This window comes from Nothobranchius furzeri, chromosome 18, assembly GCF_043380555.1.
Source record: "Nothobranchius furzeri strain GRZ-AD chromosome 18, NfurGRZ-RIMD1, whole genome shotgun sequence".
Taxonomy (NCBI): domain Eukaryota; kingdom Metazoa; phylum Chordata; class Actinopteri; order Cyprinodontiformes; family Nothobranchiidae; genus Nothobranchius; species Nothobranchius furzeri.
The window spans coordinates 35,320,707-35,339,422 of NC_091758.1; the positions used below are offsets into that span (position 1 = coordinate 35,320,707).

The 18,716-nt window shown below is 44.3% G+C and overlaps 1 protein-coding gene across 2 annotated transcripts in view; it reads left to right on the top strand.

The window, feature by feature from the left end:
- The first annotated feature begins 7,524 nt into the window (after nt 1-7,524).
- The window catches only part of zdhhc14 (zinc finger DHHC-type palmitoyltransferase 14), a 60,670-nt gene continuing 49,478 nt past the window's right edge, over nt 7,525-18,716 (top strand). For both annotated transcript variants that reach the window (XM_015970358.3, XM_015970359.3), the window contains exons 1-2: nt 7,525-7,706; nt 8,211-8,502. In XM_015970358.3, coding sequence (XP_015825844.3) covers nt 8,267-8,502 — 236 coding nt within the window. In that variant the 5' untranslated portion in view covers nt 7,525-7,706; nt 8,211-8,266. The remainder of the gene's footprint in view (nt 7,707-8,210; nt 8,503-18,716) is intronic.

The window sequence follows — 18,716 nt, forward strand, 5'->3', positions numbered from 1 at the left end:
TTAGCTGTTATCTCTCAATGCTAACAATGATAATATAAGACACTAGACTTTATTCTGTTGCCGCTCTGGGTGTTTTATTAAGTCATTGATTTTTTAATCTATTTCTGCAAGCATGATTTATTTCAAAATAAAAGCACTTTTTCCAGAACTAATCGTTAATCTCCTTTTGTCTTTATGTGACATTCTGAGTTTTAGCTGCATTATTTTTATGCTGTCAAGAGAATCCATATTTAAAAGGTCACTGACCTTTGTACCTTCCATGTAAACTGAATTCAGCTCACTTCCTTCTTCATTCGTCTTCACAAAACTTTAATATTGATATTATTGAAAAAATATTTTTTATTTATTATCATTAAGGTTTCTTTGCAGTTTTGAGTTTGATGTAAAAACTGGGATTTTTTTTTTATCTGCATAACCGATAAACTACTCATAAACTTATGAACGCTAATAGAGATACTTTAGAAAATGTTGGAACTGCTTTTTTGATTTATTTACATCTGCTGTCAGATGTGGGCTCGTGCCTAAATGGTTATTAGGAACACCTGTTCAACTTCTTAATGCAATTATCTAAACAACCAATCACATGGAAGTTGCTTCAGTGCATTTAGGGGTGTGGTCCTGGTCAAGACGATCTCCTGAACTCCAAACTGAAGGTCAGAATGGGAAAGAAAGGTGATTTAAGCTATTTTGAGCGCGGCATGGTTGTTGGTGTCAGACGGGCCGGTCTGAGTATTTCACAATCTGCTCAGTTACTGGGATTTTCACCCTCAACCATTTCTAGGGTTTACAAAGAATGGTGTGAAAAAGGAAAAACATCCAGTATGCGGCAGTCCTGTGGGCAAAAATGCCTTGTTGATGCTAGAGGTCAGAGGAGAATGGGCCGACTGATTCAAGCTGATAGAAGAGCAACTTTGACTGAAATAACCAGTCGTTACAACAGAGGAATGCAGCAAAGCATTTGTGAAGTCACAACACGCACAACCTTGAGGCGGATGGGCTACAACAGCAGAAGACCCCACCGGGTACCACTCATCCCCACTACAAATAGGAAAAAGAGGCAACAATTTGCACGAGCTCACCAAAACTGGACAGTTGAAGACTGGAAAATGTTGCCTGGTCTGATGAGTCTCGATTTCTGTTGAGACATTCAAATGGTAGAGTCAAAATTCGGCGTAAACAGAATGAGAGCATGGATCCATCATGCCTTGCTACTGTGCAGGCTGGTTGGTGGTGGAGGTGTAATGGTGTGGGGGATGCTTTCTTGGCACACTTTAGGCCCCTTAGTGCCACTTGGGCACGGTTTAAATGCCACGGTCTACCTGAGCGTTATTTCTGACCATGTCCATCCCTTCATGACCACCATGCCCCCATCCTCTGATGGCTACGTCCAGCAGGATAATGCACCATGTCATAAAGCTCCAGCCGTTTCAAATAGGTTTCTTGAACATGACGATGAGTTCACTGTACTACAACGGCCGCCACAGTCACCAGATCTCAACCCGATAGAGCATCTTTGGGATGTGGTGGAACGGGAGCCTCGTGCCCTGGATGTGCATCCCACACATCTCCATCAACTGCAAGATGCTATCCTATCAGCATGGGCCAACACGTCTACAGGATGTTTTCAGCACCTTGTTGAATCAACGCCACGCAGAATTAAGGCAGTTCTGACGGCGAAAGGGGGTCAAACACCGCATTAGTATGGTGTTCCTAATAATCCTTTAGGTGAGTGTATTAATAACGGGATTTCATGTTACTACAGTAAATGTGTGGTATACTTTCATGACAGAGTCCTACATTCACCTACCTGGTTTTATTTATCTTCAGTGCAAATGTAGGATAATTGGTCTTTAAAACCTAATTCTTTTTTATATTCCACTGAAATACATCAGGGCTTTCTTTCTTTCCAGAGCAGCTTTGTTTATTCTGTCTTTCCCCCTCTGTTTGGCATCACATGAAGACCTATTTTAGGCTGTTTCTACTAACATTCCTGGATCTGAACACAAGCAATACTCTTCCTTAGTGGTATCCAGTCCTGGTTCTCCAGATAACAGTTGGATTTTATTTTTAACCAAAACAAAAACAGGAGATGGCTGGCACTTTGAGATGGTTGCACAATTGCTGCGTGGTTATTATGTGTGGACAGCATAAACAGAGTTAAAAACTTTATATTTCCTGTACTTTTTGACATGGTGGTGGAGTTTCACAAAGCCAACCACAGGAGAAAACCACCTATAATGTGTCTCTGAGAAGCTGAGTCATCAAGCTCTGGCATGACGGATGTGTTGGCTGTGAGGAAGACGGGTCCGTCGTCGGCATTGACTACCCTGCTGGGCTGCTTCTCACCACAAATGTAGATGGATGAATTAGAACTTTGTGTAAACAAAAGTGACCTTTGGAGTGTGTGTTCACAGATTCATGCCTCATTCAATAATAACTTGTTAGTTTATTCAAACGATGTCATGATCTGGGCTGCATGGTGGCACAGTGGTTAGCACTGTTGCCTCGCAGCATGAAGGTTGCAGGTTCGAAACTCGGCTGCGGTCTTTCTGCGTGGAGTTGCGTGTTCTCCCCATGCATGCGTGGGTTTCCTCCGGGTACTCCGGTTTCCCCCGCAGATCACAACATGCCCTATAGGTTATAAATTGTAAGTCGCTTTGGATAAAAGTGTCTAATAAATAAATAAACATAAATAAATAAACATCTTTCAGGCCTAGCAACCCCCACTCAGAGAGATTTAGACTGGAAGGTCAATAGATCATACAGTAACTATGAAAAGCAAGCAGATTCTGTGTTACCAAGTATTAAAGGTGTGGGAAACTCGTTGAATCGATACATTTGCAGTGGTCTCTGCTAAATGCTTTGCAAGCCATACTCAGAGCAAAATAAGCCCAAAAACAATCAACAAGTCTGCTGCAGCAGAGTGGCCCAACACGGCAGGATTTGGAGTCTTATTTCCTGAAATTTGGTCATCTCGCCTTGGATTGGGTAACAGCAACGTGACTCTACCACTGACTTGCAACGCGAATGTTTTATCTCCACAAATAACAAGCCTATAGGGGTTTCTCTGTGGCGCTGCTAATGCTAATGGTTAGCTTCTACTAGTCGAGGCAATCTCTACTGACTCTGAACATTAAACAGCCTTCCCTGTCGTGAGTCAACCGAGTTTCACCGTCTATTTTCTATCAGAAGCTAATGCAGGAGATAGGTGTAGGAGACTGTTTTCATGTTCAGCCTTCATGAAAAACTCACAGTGACAGATTAAAATCAGAAATAATCATTAAAAAGTGGTTCCATACCTTTAAAGCAACACTAAATAAGTTTTCCACTTCTTCCCTCTGCTGGTTGAAAGCAGAATTGCAACTTTCGTAAACAACCCTGCAGCAGCCTGCTGTAGCTTAACAATGAATTAACGCTAACATTAGCTATCTGATACTTAATAAGCCACAAGATAAAAAGATCCACATGGCTAGACAAAATATCATCACTTACAAGTCCAGCAGCAACAAAGCCAGGTCATCATCAGTCTGTGATTATGTAGCCTCGTTAAGCTCCCCCAAATGAGTGTAGGCCATGCCGAATTTCACTCCGGTTTACTTCCAGACTCCGCCATGAGGCCAACAAAAATAGCTAAATTATTCTTCCTGTCCTTTTTATTGATGGTCGGCAAGCTAAAAAAACTACTAGCCTTTATATTAGCTACCAGCCCACTAAACAGCCCTCATTAATGTTCGTACCCGAACCACAAAACGTTTAATTGCGGTTTCTGTCAGCAGAGGGCAGCAGAGTGCTCTCCTCTCCACTGTCGCTGAATGCATGCTTACGAGGATTGCTGTAAATGCACTGATACAAGTCAGTGACTCGATGCGATTTGCTGGGTTCCTTATATAGGAAACTTTTTACTGATTGGCTTAATGAACTGACCCGTAGTGGAATGTTTATTGTCTCAAACGCCTTCAGACGACTCTTGTCCTGATTTGGTGCTACATAAATAAACTTGAATTGAATTGAATTGTCAAACTTGAAGTTGCTCAAGTTAATGACAAGTGCTGAAGAACCACTAAAACCAGTTTGAAAGCAGTAGCTTAAAGTGTTAAAACTCTTTATTTTTAACATGCTCAGTAGTGCCACCTCATCGGATTCTCCTTGCAAACGCGTGGCACACAGGCGTCTTTCAGCGGTGATGACCATTTCTGTTTTATCAGTGTTGAGTCTAATTGCTTTTATTGTCAGTCTGTTAACAGAGTTGCATGAATCACACTTTCAAACACAAAAGCAGAAAACCAAGGAAAAGAAAGAGAATGTTTTCCATGGCTGCATGATGTTTGGTTCAGAACAATCAAGGCTTCTTGAATTACATAATGAGAAAGCAGAGTTGTTTTGAGAGAAAGTGGGCAATCGCACAGCTGTGGGGGAGTGAAATATCCAAGCAGCCTCGAAGCCTTCAGACCAAAACGAGGAGGTGTGCATGTGTGTCTGTGCAAATGTAGGTGTTAAAAAGAGCACAGAAGACAGAGGAAAATGTGGGCTGATGATGCAATCATGAACATTAATCAAGCTGAACAGAAATTGCTTCGTTGGTGGCAGGTAATGGACGCTGCACGTCGGTTTTAACCTTTTCCCCCTGAAGGCACAGGGCAGAATTCTTTAGATGAATTAGATGCTTTCTGGTTAAACAAATCCTTAGAAATTTTAATTATGAATGTGTTTTAAACTCTTTTATTCCCCTGTCATGCATTCATGCAGCAGCCCTCTAAAATAATCTGCCCACAACTTTAAAAATTGTCTGCATTAATAATAGATGAGGGGGTTTCTTTCTACAGCTGCAGGTTCATTTGTTGTTGCAGTACCAGTTGGCCAAGTGCATAATCATTACTACCATAAGGCAGCATCTCATTTATGCCCAAACACTAATTTACGATCTAGTTTAAAGAATAAAACGTTAATCGTCCTGTATAAGGTTCCAGACTAAAGAACATCATGTCAGTAGGGAGAAGTTAGCTGAAAGGATAAACCTAAAGTGATCCAGAGGTCAGTGTCTTAAGACTTTTAAAGTCTGAGTGAAACAAGATGAGTCACCCCCCAGCTGGTCATTAAAATTGATGAAGTCTTTAGCTTTGGAGAGGTGGCTTCACTTCAGGCAGGGATGTCCAAACTTTTCAAGATGAACGGCCAAAATCATGAAGTTGTAACTCCTCACAGGCCACAAAAATATTTTTTTTAAAGTATGCAAACATTATTTTATATTCATGTGTTCTGCTCAAAAAAGGCCTAAAATAGATATGTTAGGAAATACTTAAACATAAAATATTGAAATATCAATCAACCAAAGCTTTATTTATAAAGCGCCTTCCGCAACCCTGTCAGGAAGCCCAAAGCGCTGAACATGGTTCAGTTGAAGGTAAATATATTGAATAAATAAAAAATAAAAGCAATTCAAATTACAAAATAGGTTAAACATTCTGGTACAGGACAAATGTGTAAAGCAATGGATTGAGTGACCCAATGAAAACTGTGAAATAAATTCAACATAAAAGAGGGCCGAATCAAACATGTTCAGGAAACGCCAAGCGGAGGAGGTGTGTTTTTGGGTGACTCTTAAAGACTGGCAGAGATGGAGACAGCCTAACTGAGGGTGGCAACTGGTTCCATAGTGACGGTGCTAGGACTGAGAAAGCCCGGTCCCCGCGAGTACAACACCTAGAACGAGGGACAGCGAGCAGGCCTTGGTCAGAGGAGCGCAGAGCGCGTGATGGGGAGTGTTTGTTCAGGAGTGTGGCTACCCTGGAAGAAATGACAAACATATGAAATATACATAAAATATATGAATCTATATCAACAGCTTCCAGGAGAGACTTAATTCCACAATTCTAAAACTGCTAGCACAAGCCACGCAAAATCCGTCCGAGGGCCGCAAATGCTCCCCAGGCTGCACTTCGGACACACTTGACTTCAGGACACAAGAAAAGTAGGTAATGTGACTGCCCCATAACGACAGATGGGCAATAATCTCTGTTTATTTGATCAAAAATAAAGAAACGTGTTGTATTGAGGTGGCATAGAATATAATGCTAAAATTATGTATTTTTTCTGCATTTATGTGCAAATGATTATGCTTCTTTATAAATGTAAAATGTACAATAATGACCTAAAATATTACTGACCAATATCAACAGATACTTTTTTGCCACAAAAGAATGTGAAATTTATAATTTTATGTCACATTCTTCCTGTTTGATGTTATTTATATTGTACATTTTCTAAATTACAATAAAAGAAAGATGTGAACAATGACTTTAAGCTTTAAACAGGTCAGTAAAACAAACAATCCCACTTCCAATATCTCGAGTGTCTCAACACATGCATCAGTCTTAGGGCCATAGGTTTTTCTGTTCTGTTCTGAGTTTTTGTTCTATTTTCTTACTGTTGAGCATCTAATGTTAACATAAATTTACAAAAATAAATAAATGAACAAACAAATGGCATTTTTGTTTTCTCATTTATGGACTAAAATACAGAAGTGTATCACATTCACTTGGAAATAAATGAAAGGGATTTTTACACATTTTGATAGATAGATAGATAGACAGACAGACAGACATTAATAACTGGCTACAGAAGAGGAACTAAAACGTGTCCCGTTTGTTGAGTTTAATTCACTTTTACTTCATTTTGGGATTCAGATACTAGAAAATACTCTCATTTCCAAACTAGATACAATTATTATTGGTTAAATGGTAAATGGCCTGTATTTGTATAATGCCTTCTTAAGGATCTACAACTCCCAAAGGGGCTTTACAACACAATAAGTCATCCACCCATTCACACGCTGGTGGAGATGAGCTAAAATGCAGCCACAGCTGCCCTGGGGCACACTGAAAGAGGCTAGTTGATTTTATACAGACACATGAAAAATGTGTACCTGTTTATGTGTCAGAAAAACAGAGCTTTTTATTTACATGTTTCCAAGTGAATGCAAAAAGTTTACATACTAAAAAAGTGAATGTTGTGCAGCAGCTTGTTGTACACTATTATTGGGGTGTTGAAGCCCCCCCCCCCCCCCCCAAAGGCCCCTTCTGGGTGCGCCCCTGCTGGCTCAAAATTTTCCCCACCACTAGACGCTCGAAGGCCCCGGGCCACATTTTGGGGACCCCTTAGCCAGCTCGTGCTCCTCTGCTCCTGCCTCGGTGGAAGGAAGGGGGAGGAGCAGGCGGAGGCTCCTCTTCGCTCCCATGTTGGTGTTTGTTGTTTGCGAGGGTGGCAGCACTGTGGACGGGGGAGACGGAGCGCTGTCGGCTGGCCTGCCAGGACCCTTTCGCCGAGAAAAAGCTATAACTTTTTCCGAACACGGTGAAGATTTGTGACAATGACCCGTCGATAGTAGCAAAGGTTCGGCCATATGGCTGTGAGGTCCCGCTCGGCTCGTCTTGTGCGCAGAGACGCGTTTTTCCGATTGACTGCCAGTCTGGAGCTCGTCTGAGAAGGAGCTCCGCGACGTGTGCGCTTTCTCTGGATCTCCCTTCCCCTTTTTTTTTTCTTTCTCCCCCAAAACCAAGTTCTTCCTCGGCGACGAGAAATTTTCTAACTCGTTTGTTCGCCCGTTAACTTCCGAAAATGGTCTTCTTCGCTCTGGCTCGGAACAAACCGGGATAACGACGGGAGCAGGCTACGTGACAACACCCCAGAACCGGCGTTACTTTGCTTCGGTAAGGCTTCAGCGGGCAGAGAGGCGAACGCAGCCGGGATGTGACGCCTCGCTGCCGTACTCGCACTCTGACAAGTGCAGGCTAACCGAAACCATCCTTAAGCTCCATTTGAGTGGGAGAGTTTCACCAAAACATCTTTTTAATTGATTACAATTTTGTTTGAGAGAGATAATCTTTAATTTTATGACGTGTTCAACTTGATATTAACTTAAATTTATCACGTCAACTTGTTAGCAACGTTAGCTTGCTAGCTACACTATATATTTCCTTATCTCGTACTAGCCAAGTTGCTTGCCAACAAACTCGCTAGATTAGCGAAAAAACGCTTTTTATTTTCAAATTGACCCCTTTTACGTTTCATGATAGCACCCTAAAAGCTTAAATTTTTGTAACGTGATTTGATGTGCTTTTAATAACAGGAAGTGCCCTTCCAAACTTTTCTCCACACACTTTCTCTTTAATAGTTGTGCCTTTCTGCTAAACTCAAACCTGTTTCCTCCACAGAAGCTGCTCCCTGTCCCAGGATTTACTCAACTCTGGGATTATTGTATCTACAGTTAATGCATCTGGGGGAGTCTATGAGAGAGTGCGAGTACAGTCAAATAAGCACTCGCAGCTCCACACCAATGGAGACCCCATACAAGAAAAGGACACCAAAAAAGAGGAAATGGGAGGCCTTTCCTGGTCGGAATAAATTTTACTGTGATGGGAGGATTATGATGGCCAAACAGACGGGGGTTTTCTACCTCACCCTTTTCCTCATTCTTGTAACCTGTGGACTGTTTTTCACATTTGAGTAAGTATTATTGAGCTGCTTTTGTGCTCACATCTGTTATTTACTTTTACAAGGGTTCTCATAGGATCAGATGCCAGAGGACAAGTTAAGAAGACACAGATCACTTAGTTATGTCCTTTATCTGGACAGAGTCAGGGAGATGTCAGGGCATACTGGGTGAAGATTAAGTAGAAACATTCCATAAAACATCCCGCTAGTAGAGGCTGTGTATCGGAACGGGCTCTGTTGCTGACGGAGATGATTCTGTGTTTTTTTTTTTTTTGAGAAGGTAAGGGCTTCCTGTCTTAAATTGTTTATGGGTTACACATGCCCTTGTGATGTTTACACTGGTAAATGTCAGCTTTACAAGGACGGACAGTAGTTTTACTAAAACGTCAGCGAGCAAATTTATGGAATGCAAAATAGATTTATGGGCAGTTGAAAATTTGTACCAAGTTAAGTCTCTGCTCATACCGAAAATAGTTTTCGTGTTGATGAAACATTTGTTTCCCATGTTGAAATTGTGCATCAGACGAACCAGACGTTCACATTATCTTTTTCTATAACAACTTGTGAAAAAACACACTAGGTGTTTTTTGCATCACTATCTCATCATTGTGAGTAGGTGCATGAATCAGTGTGAGGATACACACTTGAATGCTAGCATCTTTGGTGTATATCACCATCTATTGTGCATCCATTCTCTGGTCATCAGGCCATCACTTTGTCATCCATCACTTCACAAACCCTAATCTGTGCTAGATAAGAGTCCTGCCCTGTCATGAGGTTTGTCGTTCATTTGGACTGTTTATCAGGGTCAAGTGCACCACAGACAGAGAATGCCTATTAGGCAAAACATGTGCAGCAGTTGATTCCTGAAGAGACCGTTCCATCCCAAACTGATATACCAAGGACAGTTTCATACTCGCGTTCTGGTCTTCGGATGACAAAACAAGCCTGAACTCAATTATCTTGAGACCACGTGACCCCTGTGAGAATAGGAAAGTGTTACTGCGCAGTTAACTTTAAGCTGCATTAGCAAATTTGATAAACGAATTAGCTTAAACATTTTTTCTTGCCTCTTAACATCATTTTAACATCATAAAGCTATAAATATATCGTAGAAATTAAAATAAAACAAAAAAATGAATAAAGTGGGTTTTTATTTTTATTTTTTGCGTTCGTCTAAAAACATCCACCAATAACATGTTTTGGAACGGAAGCAATTATCGGACCATCCGGTTGTCCGTTTTTGACGAATCACTGCACTTCCTTGGGTGCTCCATTCATTATGCACTCGCATATGTTGCAACAGAACACCACAGGTGTGAGAGATTCTCCACTCAGTATCAGAGAAGGAGAAACAGCCGGCTGCTACCACTGCAACTTTAGGACTAACTACCAGAATCCCATAAAGAAAAACATCATTTGAAGTCACAAACAACAAAAGACGTTTGGACCAATAAAACGGCGACTGGAGTTTAGCACTCTGTCGTTTCCTCTGGAAACACGGGTTTTTGGTTCCAGCAGATGCGTTTCAGGGAAGATACCGTAGCGGAGGGGTGAGTGTTTTGTTTGCTTTTAGAACCTAGCCTGTTCTGTAGATTCACTATTGCAGCTTTAGGAGGAAAATAACAACATTCCAAAAAGTTAATATAAAAAAAAATTGAACTGATTTTTCTAATTCATAATGTAGACTAGAAACAAATGCTGTTACCGGCAATAAACACTTTGTACACTTCCTTAAATTTTGGGGTAAAAATAATGATTTTGAGAAGCCATTGACTTAACTGGATGTTTAGCATTGCCTGTGTAGAGTTTGTGAAACTGCAATGCTTTTACTAGCATTTGGGGGAGGAAAAGCTGTGCGTTAACACCTATTCAGTTAATTCTACAGAAGTTCACTCAATTTTTTGAAGGGTCAAGTATTCCCTGTGAGGGACTGGTGACCTGTCCAGGGTCACCAGCCTCCTGCCTGGTGACTGCTGGAGACCGGCACCAGTCCCCGATGACCTTCGCCCTAAGGGTATTGAGCTGGTTCAGTGTTCCACAGCCAGGACAAAAACCACATTGCTCCTCCTGAGGTTTGACTAGCCGACTGACTCTCGTCTACAGGACCCCTGAATAGATTTTACCAGGGAGGCTCAGGAGTGTGGTCCCTCTGTAGTTGGAACACACCCTACCCTTTTTAAATAACACTTACAGCTTATGAAAACATCAAATTCAAAAACTTGGACAATAAGAAATTTGTGAAAAGGTTCAATATTCTAGGCTCAAAGTGTCACACTCTAATCAGCTAATCAGTCCAAAACACCTGCAAATGGTTCCTGAGCCTTTAGATGGTCTCACAATCTAAGCTGAATTACTGAAATAAACGGGCTTTGCACCATATTTTCATTATTTTTGTTTCACCTGTATACTGTTAGCTACTGCTAGTTTCTCTGCTGTATGTATGCCCTGTATGTGAAGTCTCTCAGATTAAACGCATCTATCAGTAGTGACCTCTGGACCACTTCAGCTTTCAATGCACTGTCACCTCAGCAGAGATACAAACATAACCCATGACCAAAGGGCATTCAGCGGAAGCACTGTGGGCTCAGACACCAAACCCTTTAATAAGAAACAGTAAATCAAAGTTTGACTTTCTAAAGCATCTGGCATCCTATGTGCACCCACACACAGGATGCCAGATGCTTCCTGATGATACCTCTCTTCTTGTCCCCCCGGATTGGTTCATTTCCTAAACCCCATGACCTGTCGGTGAATCTGGGCTCTGGGGTTTGTTTTCTGTTTGTTGTGACTAAAGGCGAGTGCTTTACAGGAACATCCTGCAACCGCAACACTGCTCCGCATCTCAGCGTTGTCTGCCACATTCAGCTGTCTGTGCCCCCTGGCTGGCTGAGTCCTCCTGACTGTCCTCTCTGTCCCTCAGCACCACCTATTCTCCCATCAGCTGAAAGGAGACATTTATCAGACAGAATGATGGTCAGCAGGCCCGCGCATTGACTTCTGCTGTCATTAACTGTAATGCATTTCGATTAGTTGTGTTCTCCTAAGCTCTTTCACTTGCTGTCAGCATAATGGAGTGCAGCTCCTCATTCTATTTGTAAAGGAATATCCTGACTTTTAAAGTATATTTTAAATAATCTGTTAAAGGTTTGACGAGCAGTCAGCAGATGTGGAGTGTTTAGACAAGGAGGTGATTATTTTTACTGGGAAGATCTTTGTGCTTGTTTTCTTTGTCTGTCTGAGGGGTGCATGCACAATGAACCCTGTTGGTGTTCTAGAGACTTTGCTCTGTTTATTATTGCATGGCAGTATTACATCAGATGAGTTGCTGTTCCACGTGTTGCTTCGTCTTTTATTCATCTTAAAACTAAAGTGAGGCTGATGTTCCATGTCTGGAGCTAATTCTGAATGAAGAGAAATTAAATCATTTGTCTTTAGTAGCCTTCGTCGTCTTCGTCTTCCTCCGCTTATCCGGGTCGCGGGGGCAGCATCCCAATTAGGGAGCTCCAGGCCGTCCTCTCCCCGGCCTTGTCCACCAGCTCCTCCGGCAGGACCCCAAGGCGTTCCCGGACCAGATTGGAGATGTAACCTCTCCAACGTGTCCTGGGTCGACCCGGGGGCCTTCTGCCGGCAGGACATGCCCGAAACACCTCCCCGGGGAGGCGTCCAGGAGGCATCCTGACCAGATGCCCAAACCACCTCAACTGGCTCCTTTCGATCCGGAGGAGCAGCGGTTCTACTCCGAGTCCCTCCCGAATGTCCGAGCTCCTCACCCTATCTCTAAGGCTGAGCCCGGCCACCCTACGGAGGAAACTCATTTCGGCCGCTTGTATCCGCGATCTCGTTCTTTCGGTCATTACCCAAAGCTCATGACCATAGGTGAGGATTGGGACGTAGATCGACCGGTAAATCGAGAGCCTGGCTTTCTGGCTCAGCTCCCTCTTCCCCACGACAGATCGGCTCAGCGTCCGCATCACTGCAGACGCCGAACCAATCCGCCTGTCGATCTCCCGATCCCTCCTACCCTCACTCGTGAACAAGACCCCGAGATACTTAAACTCCTCCACTTGAGGTAGGACCTCTCCCCCGACCCGGAGGTGGCAAGCCACCCTTTTCCGGTCGAGAACCATGGTCTCAGATTTGGAGGTGCTGATCCTCATCCCAGCCGCTTCACATTCGGCCGCGAACCTACCCAGCAAGAGCTGAAGGTCAGAGCTGGATGAAGCTAGGAGGACCACATCATCCGCAAAAAGCAGAGACGAGATTCTCCTGCCACCAAACTCGACACACTCCACACCACGGCTGCGTCTAGAAATTCTGTCCATAAAAGTGATGAACAGAACCGGTGACAAAGGGCAGCCCTGGCGGAGTCCAACCCTCACTGGGAACAGGTCCGACTTACTACCGGCTATGCGGACCAAACTCACGCTCCTCTGGTAAAGGGACTGAATGGCCCTTAACAGAAAGCCACCCACCCCATACTCCTGGAGCGTCCCCCACAGGGTGCCCCTGGGGACACGGTCATAAGCCTTCTCCAAATCCACAAAGCACATGTGGATTGGTTGGGCAAACTCCCATGCCCCCTCCATCACCCTTGCAAGGGTATAGAGCTGGTCCACAGTTCCACGGCCAGGACGAAAACCACATTGCTCCTCCTCTATCTGAGATTCAACTATCGATCGGACCCTCCTCTCCAGTACCTTGGAGTAGACCTTTCCAGGGAGGCTGAGGAGTGTGATCCCCCTATAGTTGGAACACACCCTCAGGTCACCCTTCTTAAAGATGGGGACCACCACCCCGGTCTGCCACTCCCTAGGAACTGCCCCCGATGACCACGCAATGTTGTAGAGACGTGTCAACCATGACAGCCCTACAACATCCATAGCCTTGAGATACCCAGGACGAACCTCATCCGCCCCCGGGGCTCCGCCGCTGTGTAGTTGTTTGACTACCTCAGCAACTTCTGCCCCCGAGATCGGACAGTCCATCCCCAGGCCTCCCAGCTCTGGTTCCTCCTCGGAATGCGCATTGGTGGGATTGAGGAGCTCCTCAAAGTATTCCTTCCACCGTCCGACTATAGCCTCAGTTGACGTCAGCAGCTCCCCATCCCCACTGTAAACAGTGTGAGCGAGTTGCTGCCTTCCTCTCCTGAGGCGCCGGACAGTTTGCCAGAACCTCTTTGGAGCCGATCGATAGTCTTTCTCCATGGCCTCACCAAACTCCTCCCACGCCCGAGATTTTGCCTCGGCAACTGCCACTGCTGCACCCCGCTTGGCTATCCGGTACCTGTCTGCTGCCTCCGGAGACCCACAGACCAGCCACGCCCTGTAGGCCTCCTTCTTCAGCCTGACGGCTCCCCGAACCTCTGGTGTCCACCAGCGGGTACGGGGGTTGCCACCACGACTGGCACCGGCCACCTTACGACCACAGCTAGCAACAGCCGCCTCGACAATCGCAGAGTGGAACAAGGCCCACTCGGACTCAATGTCCCCCACTGCTCTCGGGACGTGGTCAAAGCTCTGCCGGAGGTGGGAGTTGAAGACCGTCTTGACAGGTTCTTCTGCCAGGCGTTCCCAGCAGACCCTCACTATGCGTTTGGGTCTGCCAGGTCTACGCGGCATGTTCCCTTGCCATCTGATCCAACTCACCACCAGGTGGTGATCAGTTGACAGCTCCGCCCCTCTCTTCACTCGGGTGTCCAAAACATACGGCCGCAGGTCAGATGATACGACTACAAAATCTATCATCGACCTGTGACCTAGGCTGCCCTGGTACCAAGTGTACCGGTGGGCATCCTTATGTTCGAACATGGTGTTCGTTATGGCCAAACTGCGGCTTGCACAGAAGTCCAATAACAAAACACCGCTCGAGTTCAGATTAGGTGGGCCGTTCCTCCCAATCACACCCCTCCAGGTCAAGCTGTCATTGCCCACGTGAGCATTGAAGTCCCCCAGCAGGACAATGGAGTCCCCTGATGGAGCACTATCTAGCACTCGTCCCAGGGACTCCAAAAAGGGTGGGTACTCTGAACTGATATTTGGTCCATAAGCACAAACAACAGTCAGGACCCGTTCCCCGACCCGAAGGCGCAAGGAAGCTACCCTCTTGTCCCCCGGGGTAAACCCCAACACACAGGCAGAGAGTCTCGGGGCTAACAAAAAGCCAACCCCAGCCCTCCGCCTCTCACCCGGAGCAACTCCAGCAAAGTAGAGTGTCCAACCCCTCTCCAGGTCTCGGGTTCCAGAGCCAATGCAATGTGTCGAGGTGAGTCCGACTATATCTAGCCGGTATCGCTCAACCTCTGCCACAAGCTCCGGCTCCTTCCCCGCCAGCGAGGTGACGTTCCATGTCCCAAAAACTAGTTTTCTTGTCCGGGGATTGGACCGCCAAGGCTCCCGCCTTGGTCTGCCACCCGATTCACATTGCACCGGACCCTTCATGTTCCTCCTGCGGGTGGTGGGTCCACAGTTGGACGAGCCCATGTATCCGGTTCGGGCTGGGCCCGGCCGGGCCCCATGGGCGAAAGCCCGGCCACCAGGCGCTCGCTCACGGGCCCCAACCCCAGGCCTGGCTCCAGGGTGGGACCCCGGTAACCCTCCGGGCCGGGTACTCCGACTCTTCGTTTTAACCGTCATGAAAGATCCTTCGAACCGTTCTTTGTCTCACCCTTCACCTAAGACCAATTTGTCATGGGAGGCCCTACCAGGGGCACTAAGTGCCCCAGACAACATAGCTCCTAGGATCATTAGGGCACTCAAACTCCTCCACCACGATAAGGTGACGGTTCAAGGAGGAGGACGGTTCAAGGAGTAGCATTTCTTCAAATCCAGTGAATCTCAGCGGGATGATGGTAGGACCACTGGACACAGTTCAAGGTTCAGTGACCTCTCACAATTACCTTTTTGAAATGTTTAGGTATTTCTTGAAAACGTAATACGTCCTCTTATTATGGATGCACCGATCAGGTTTTTTGCTGCCGATCACCGATACCGATCACGTGGTATGGCCAGAAATTTTCTACAACATTATAATGAGTGCTACAAACTACATAATCTGGGAATAAAGGAAATGCAACCTAATCTAAAATGGTCTGTATTAAGGTTGTCACGGTGTGAAAATTTAACCTCAGTTATTGTGACCAAAATTACCACGGTTTTCGGTATTATCGCGGTATTTTTTTTAAACGTGCTACATTTTCACACAATTAAATAAACCCTGTATGTCCGGAAATATTGTCATCAGTTTGTGTCTAAATTTAGCCTAAAATGTGTTATTTTGTAATTGTTGTTTATTTGTTTACATTTTTTCCCTTTAGTCTTTAAAATACCAATATTTGCCCATAACTTCTTATTTTATGTCTGTTTGATGTCATAATTTTAAAAATATTAGTTCAGATGATACTCAGTACTCAAGTAGCCTTCTAATCAGATACTTTTTTACCCTTACTTGAGTAATAAACCCTATATCAGGAAAATATCGTCCTCGGTTTGTGTCCTTCCAGTGAGCTTTGCAGATGTGGTAAAATGTCATCAGGCAGTAATCATTGTTAAATTCATAATTATTCTCGGAGAGAGACCAACTCTTATCTGCCCCTGGGAGTCCCGTAATGCATAGCGTCATTTCAACATGGCGGTGTCCGCGACACGGTTTATATGCAGGTAGCGGCGCTGCGGCTGCTTTATATAGCGACTCGTTGCATTCTCCCTCAACCCAAATCCTCGGATCACGCATTTTAGCTAAAACGCTAACGTTAGCTTGCCTTGCGTTGACTGTAGAGTTGTGGGTGATGATCACGCAGATGTGTCATGAGATTTGAAGCGGTGCTGCCTTTCACAGACACTTTTTCTGCACATGCTGCAAACAGGATAGCCGTCTTCTATAAACTCCCTCGGCATTCTTCAAATATCTAAAAAATGCCCGTACTTCCGACTTTGTCTTCTTTGAGGGATAATAAATTTCCTCCTGAGCGCTGCCGTCTCCTCCTTTGACCATTATTTCAGCTTTAGCTTCAAGAAAGTTTTGGTTGTAAACAACAAAGCGCGCATGTGCCGCCGGCAACTTCAGCCGATGATACGGTGGCTGGTAAGGGTCACCACGCCAACACCGCAGCCATGGTAAACCCACCAAGATAATATAGTTTTTAAAAAAACAAGACTGTTATTATTATTGTCACCTTTTTTTTCCACCGGGGTTTACCGCTACACTGGTTACCATGACAACCCTACCTGATCGGTCTCCTTTGATCTATTTTGAAAATTCCGGTCAAAACTGATAGGGGCGCTATCGGCCGATTACGATCAAATGCCGATCCTTCGGTGCATCCCTACCTCTTATATCACAATGATTAGCATGAAATACCTGACAACTTAAAGTTAAAATCGCATTAGTCATCATTGCATACTGGTGAAATAACATCTCCGCATTTGACCCATCCTCGTAGGGAGCGGTGAGCTGCAGCACTGGCTGCGCTCTGGAGCCATTTGGTGGTTTAACCCCTCATCCAACCCCTTAAAGCTGAGTGTCAATTTTATGCAACCATCTCCCAGTCCCAGGGTGGACACTCACCACTAGGCCAATGAGAAGGTGGCCTTGTCTTCCAGTGTAATGTTTATTATTCCTTATTTAGATTATTAACATTGTTGTGCAAAACAACATCCTGCTAATATAGCATCATAGCTCAAAACCTCAGTCTTTTCCTGGTGGTTTTGGTATGATTAATTTCTGTAAGATGGAAAGTTGCCTAAACAAAAAGTAGGGACTAAAGTGAGGTCAACACTGAAACTAATCACTGGACACAATGTTTTGGCGAAACAAGTCAATTCTGATGACGATGGGGAGCATCCTGCTTGTGTTATTAGTGTCCTGTTGCAGCAGATATGAACTGGAAAACTGCTAAAACGTTTCTCTCTTTTTGAGGAAACTGGGAGTAATTGTTTTGGGACGGGCATGTGTCCCTATTAACACATTTTTCCATTCTCTTAAGAGTTATGGTCATCTGCTGTGCAATTCATGCATCCTTACTGCATTTCAAGTCACTTGGAAGTTCTTTTAGTTATTTCTTTCTTTGTTATTCTTGACAGCTTTGGAATGTTTAGGAAACAAGTAAATGTTATTAATTATTATCAAAACAAGAAAACGGATCTACTTCACATGGGCACGTTTAAGCCTTTGTCCTTGTATGTGCGTCAAAGAATTAAACATGGATTTTATACTTTATGAAATACAGCAACAGTTTATTTATGATGCCCGTTGGAAACTATGTCTGACTTATAATTTTCTAACCCTAATTGTACCATAAATGTTGCTCTGGAAACAAATGTGACCTTCAAAAACAACCTGTGTCTCACTAATAGTTTTTGGAAAATCTTGTTTACTGCAACATAACAAAAGGGTGGCAGCTGCATAAAACTTCCTGTGTATGAGTCGTGGCTATAAATGTTTTCTTTGAATAATACCACCCAGTTTATGGGAAGTTGTTTATTAGGCTTTTTGTTTGTTGTGTAGAAAATAGGGTCCAAGGAGGAAAATAGAAGTGTTTTCAGGTGTTTATACACAGAGATGAAAAAAAGAATCCCATCAGATCTGTTTAGAGTTCCTGCATAAAACCTTCTTGGAAGCACTGATGTAATGTAGCTGATATGTGGATGGAGGATTTTCTGTGCTGTTAGACAGGTTTGCACTGGGAGTTCTTGCTGCCAAACCTTTGAATGGTGCTAAAAATAAACAAGCCCAAAATTGTAATTACTTAAGCCCACTTAAAACCAAACAAACTAGTTTCCTACCCAGGTTGGATAAACAGAAATATCTTGGCGGTGCCGTTCTTTTAAATTAGGGCTGGGAACCTCAGGGTACCTCACGATACAATACGATTCGCGGTACTATACGATATTATCACGATACGGCGATACTGCACAAATTAGCCTACTATATATATAACTTTTTAACTTTATTTTGTCCTGAAATGATTTAAATACAGTCAGTAAATATCAACTGTTTTTAAATGTCTAACAGTCAGAATCAATGTAAAAGCAAATTTAAGTGCCTTAAGGCTGATTCATGCTTCTCCGCCTGCGTCAGTGCGGAGACACGCAACGCCATTATCCGTCCTTGCATAGGGCCCCAGCAGGCACGCAAGTACGTACGGAGTCGAGCCCACCTTAAACATCCGTCGAACGAGATGGAGAACGCAAGCTTGTGATTGGTCGGGGCACCGCTGTCGTCTACAC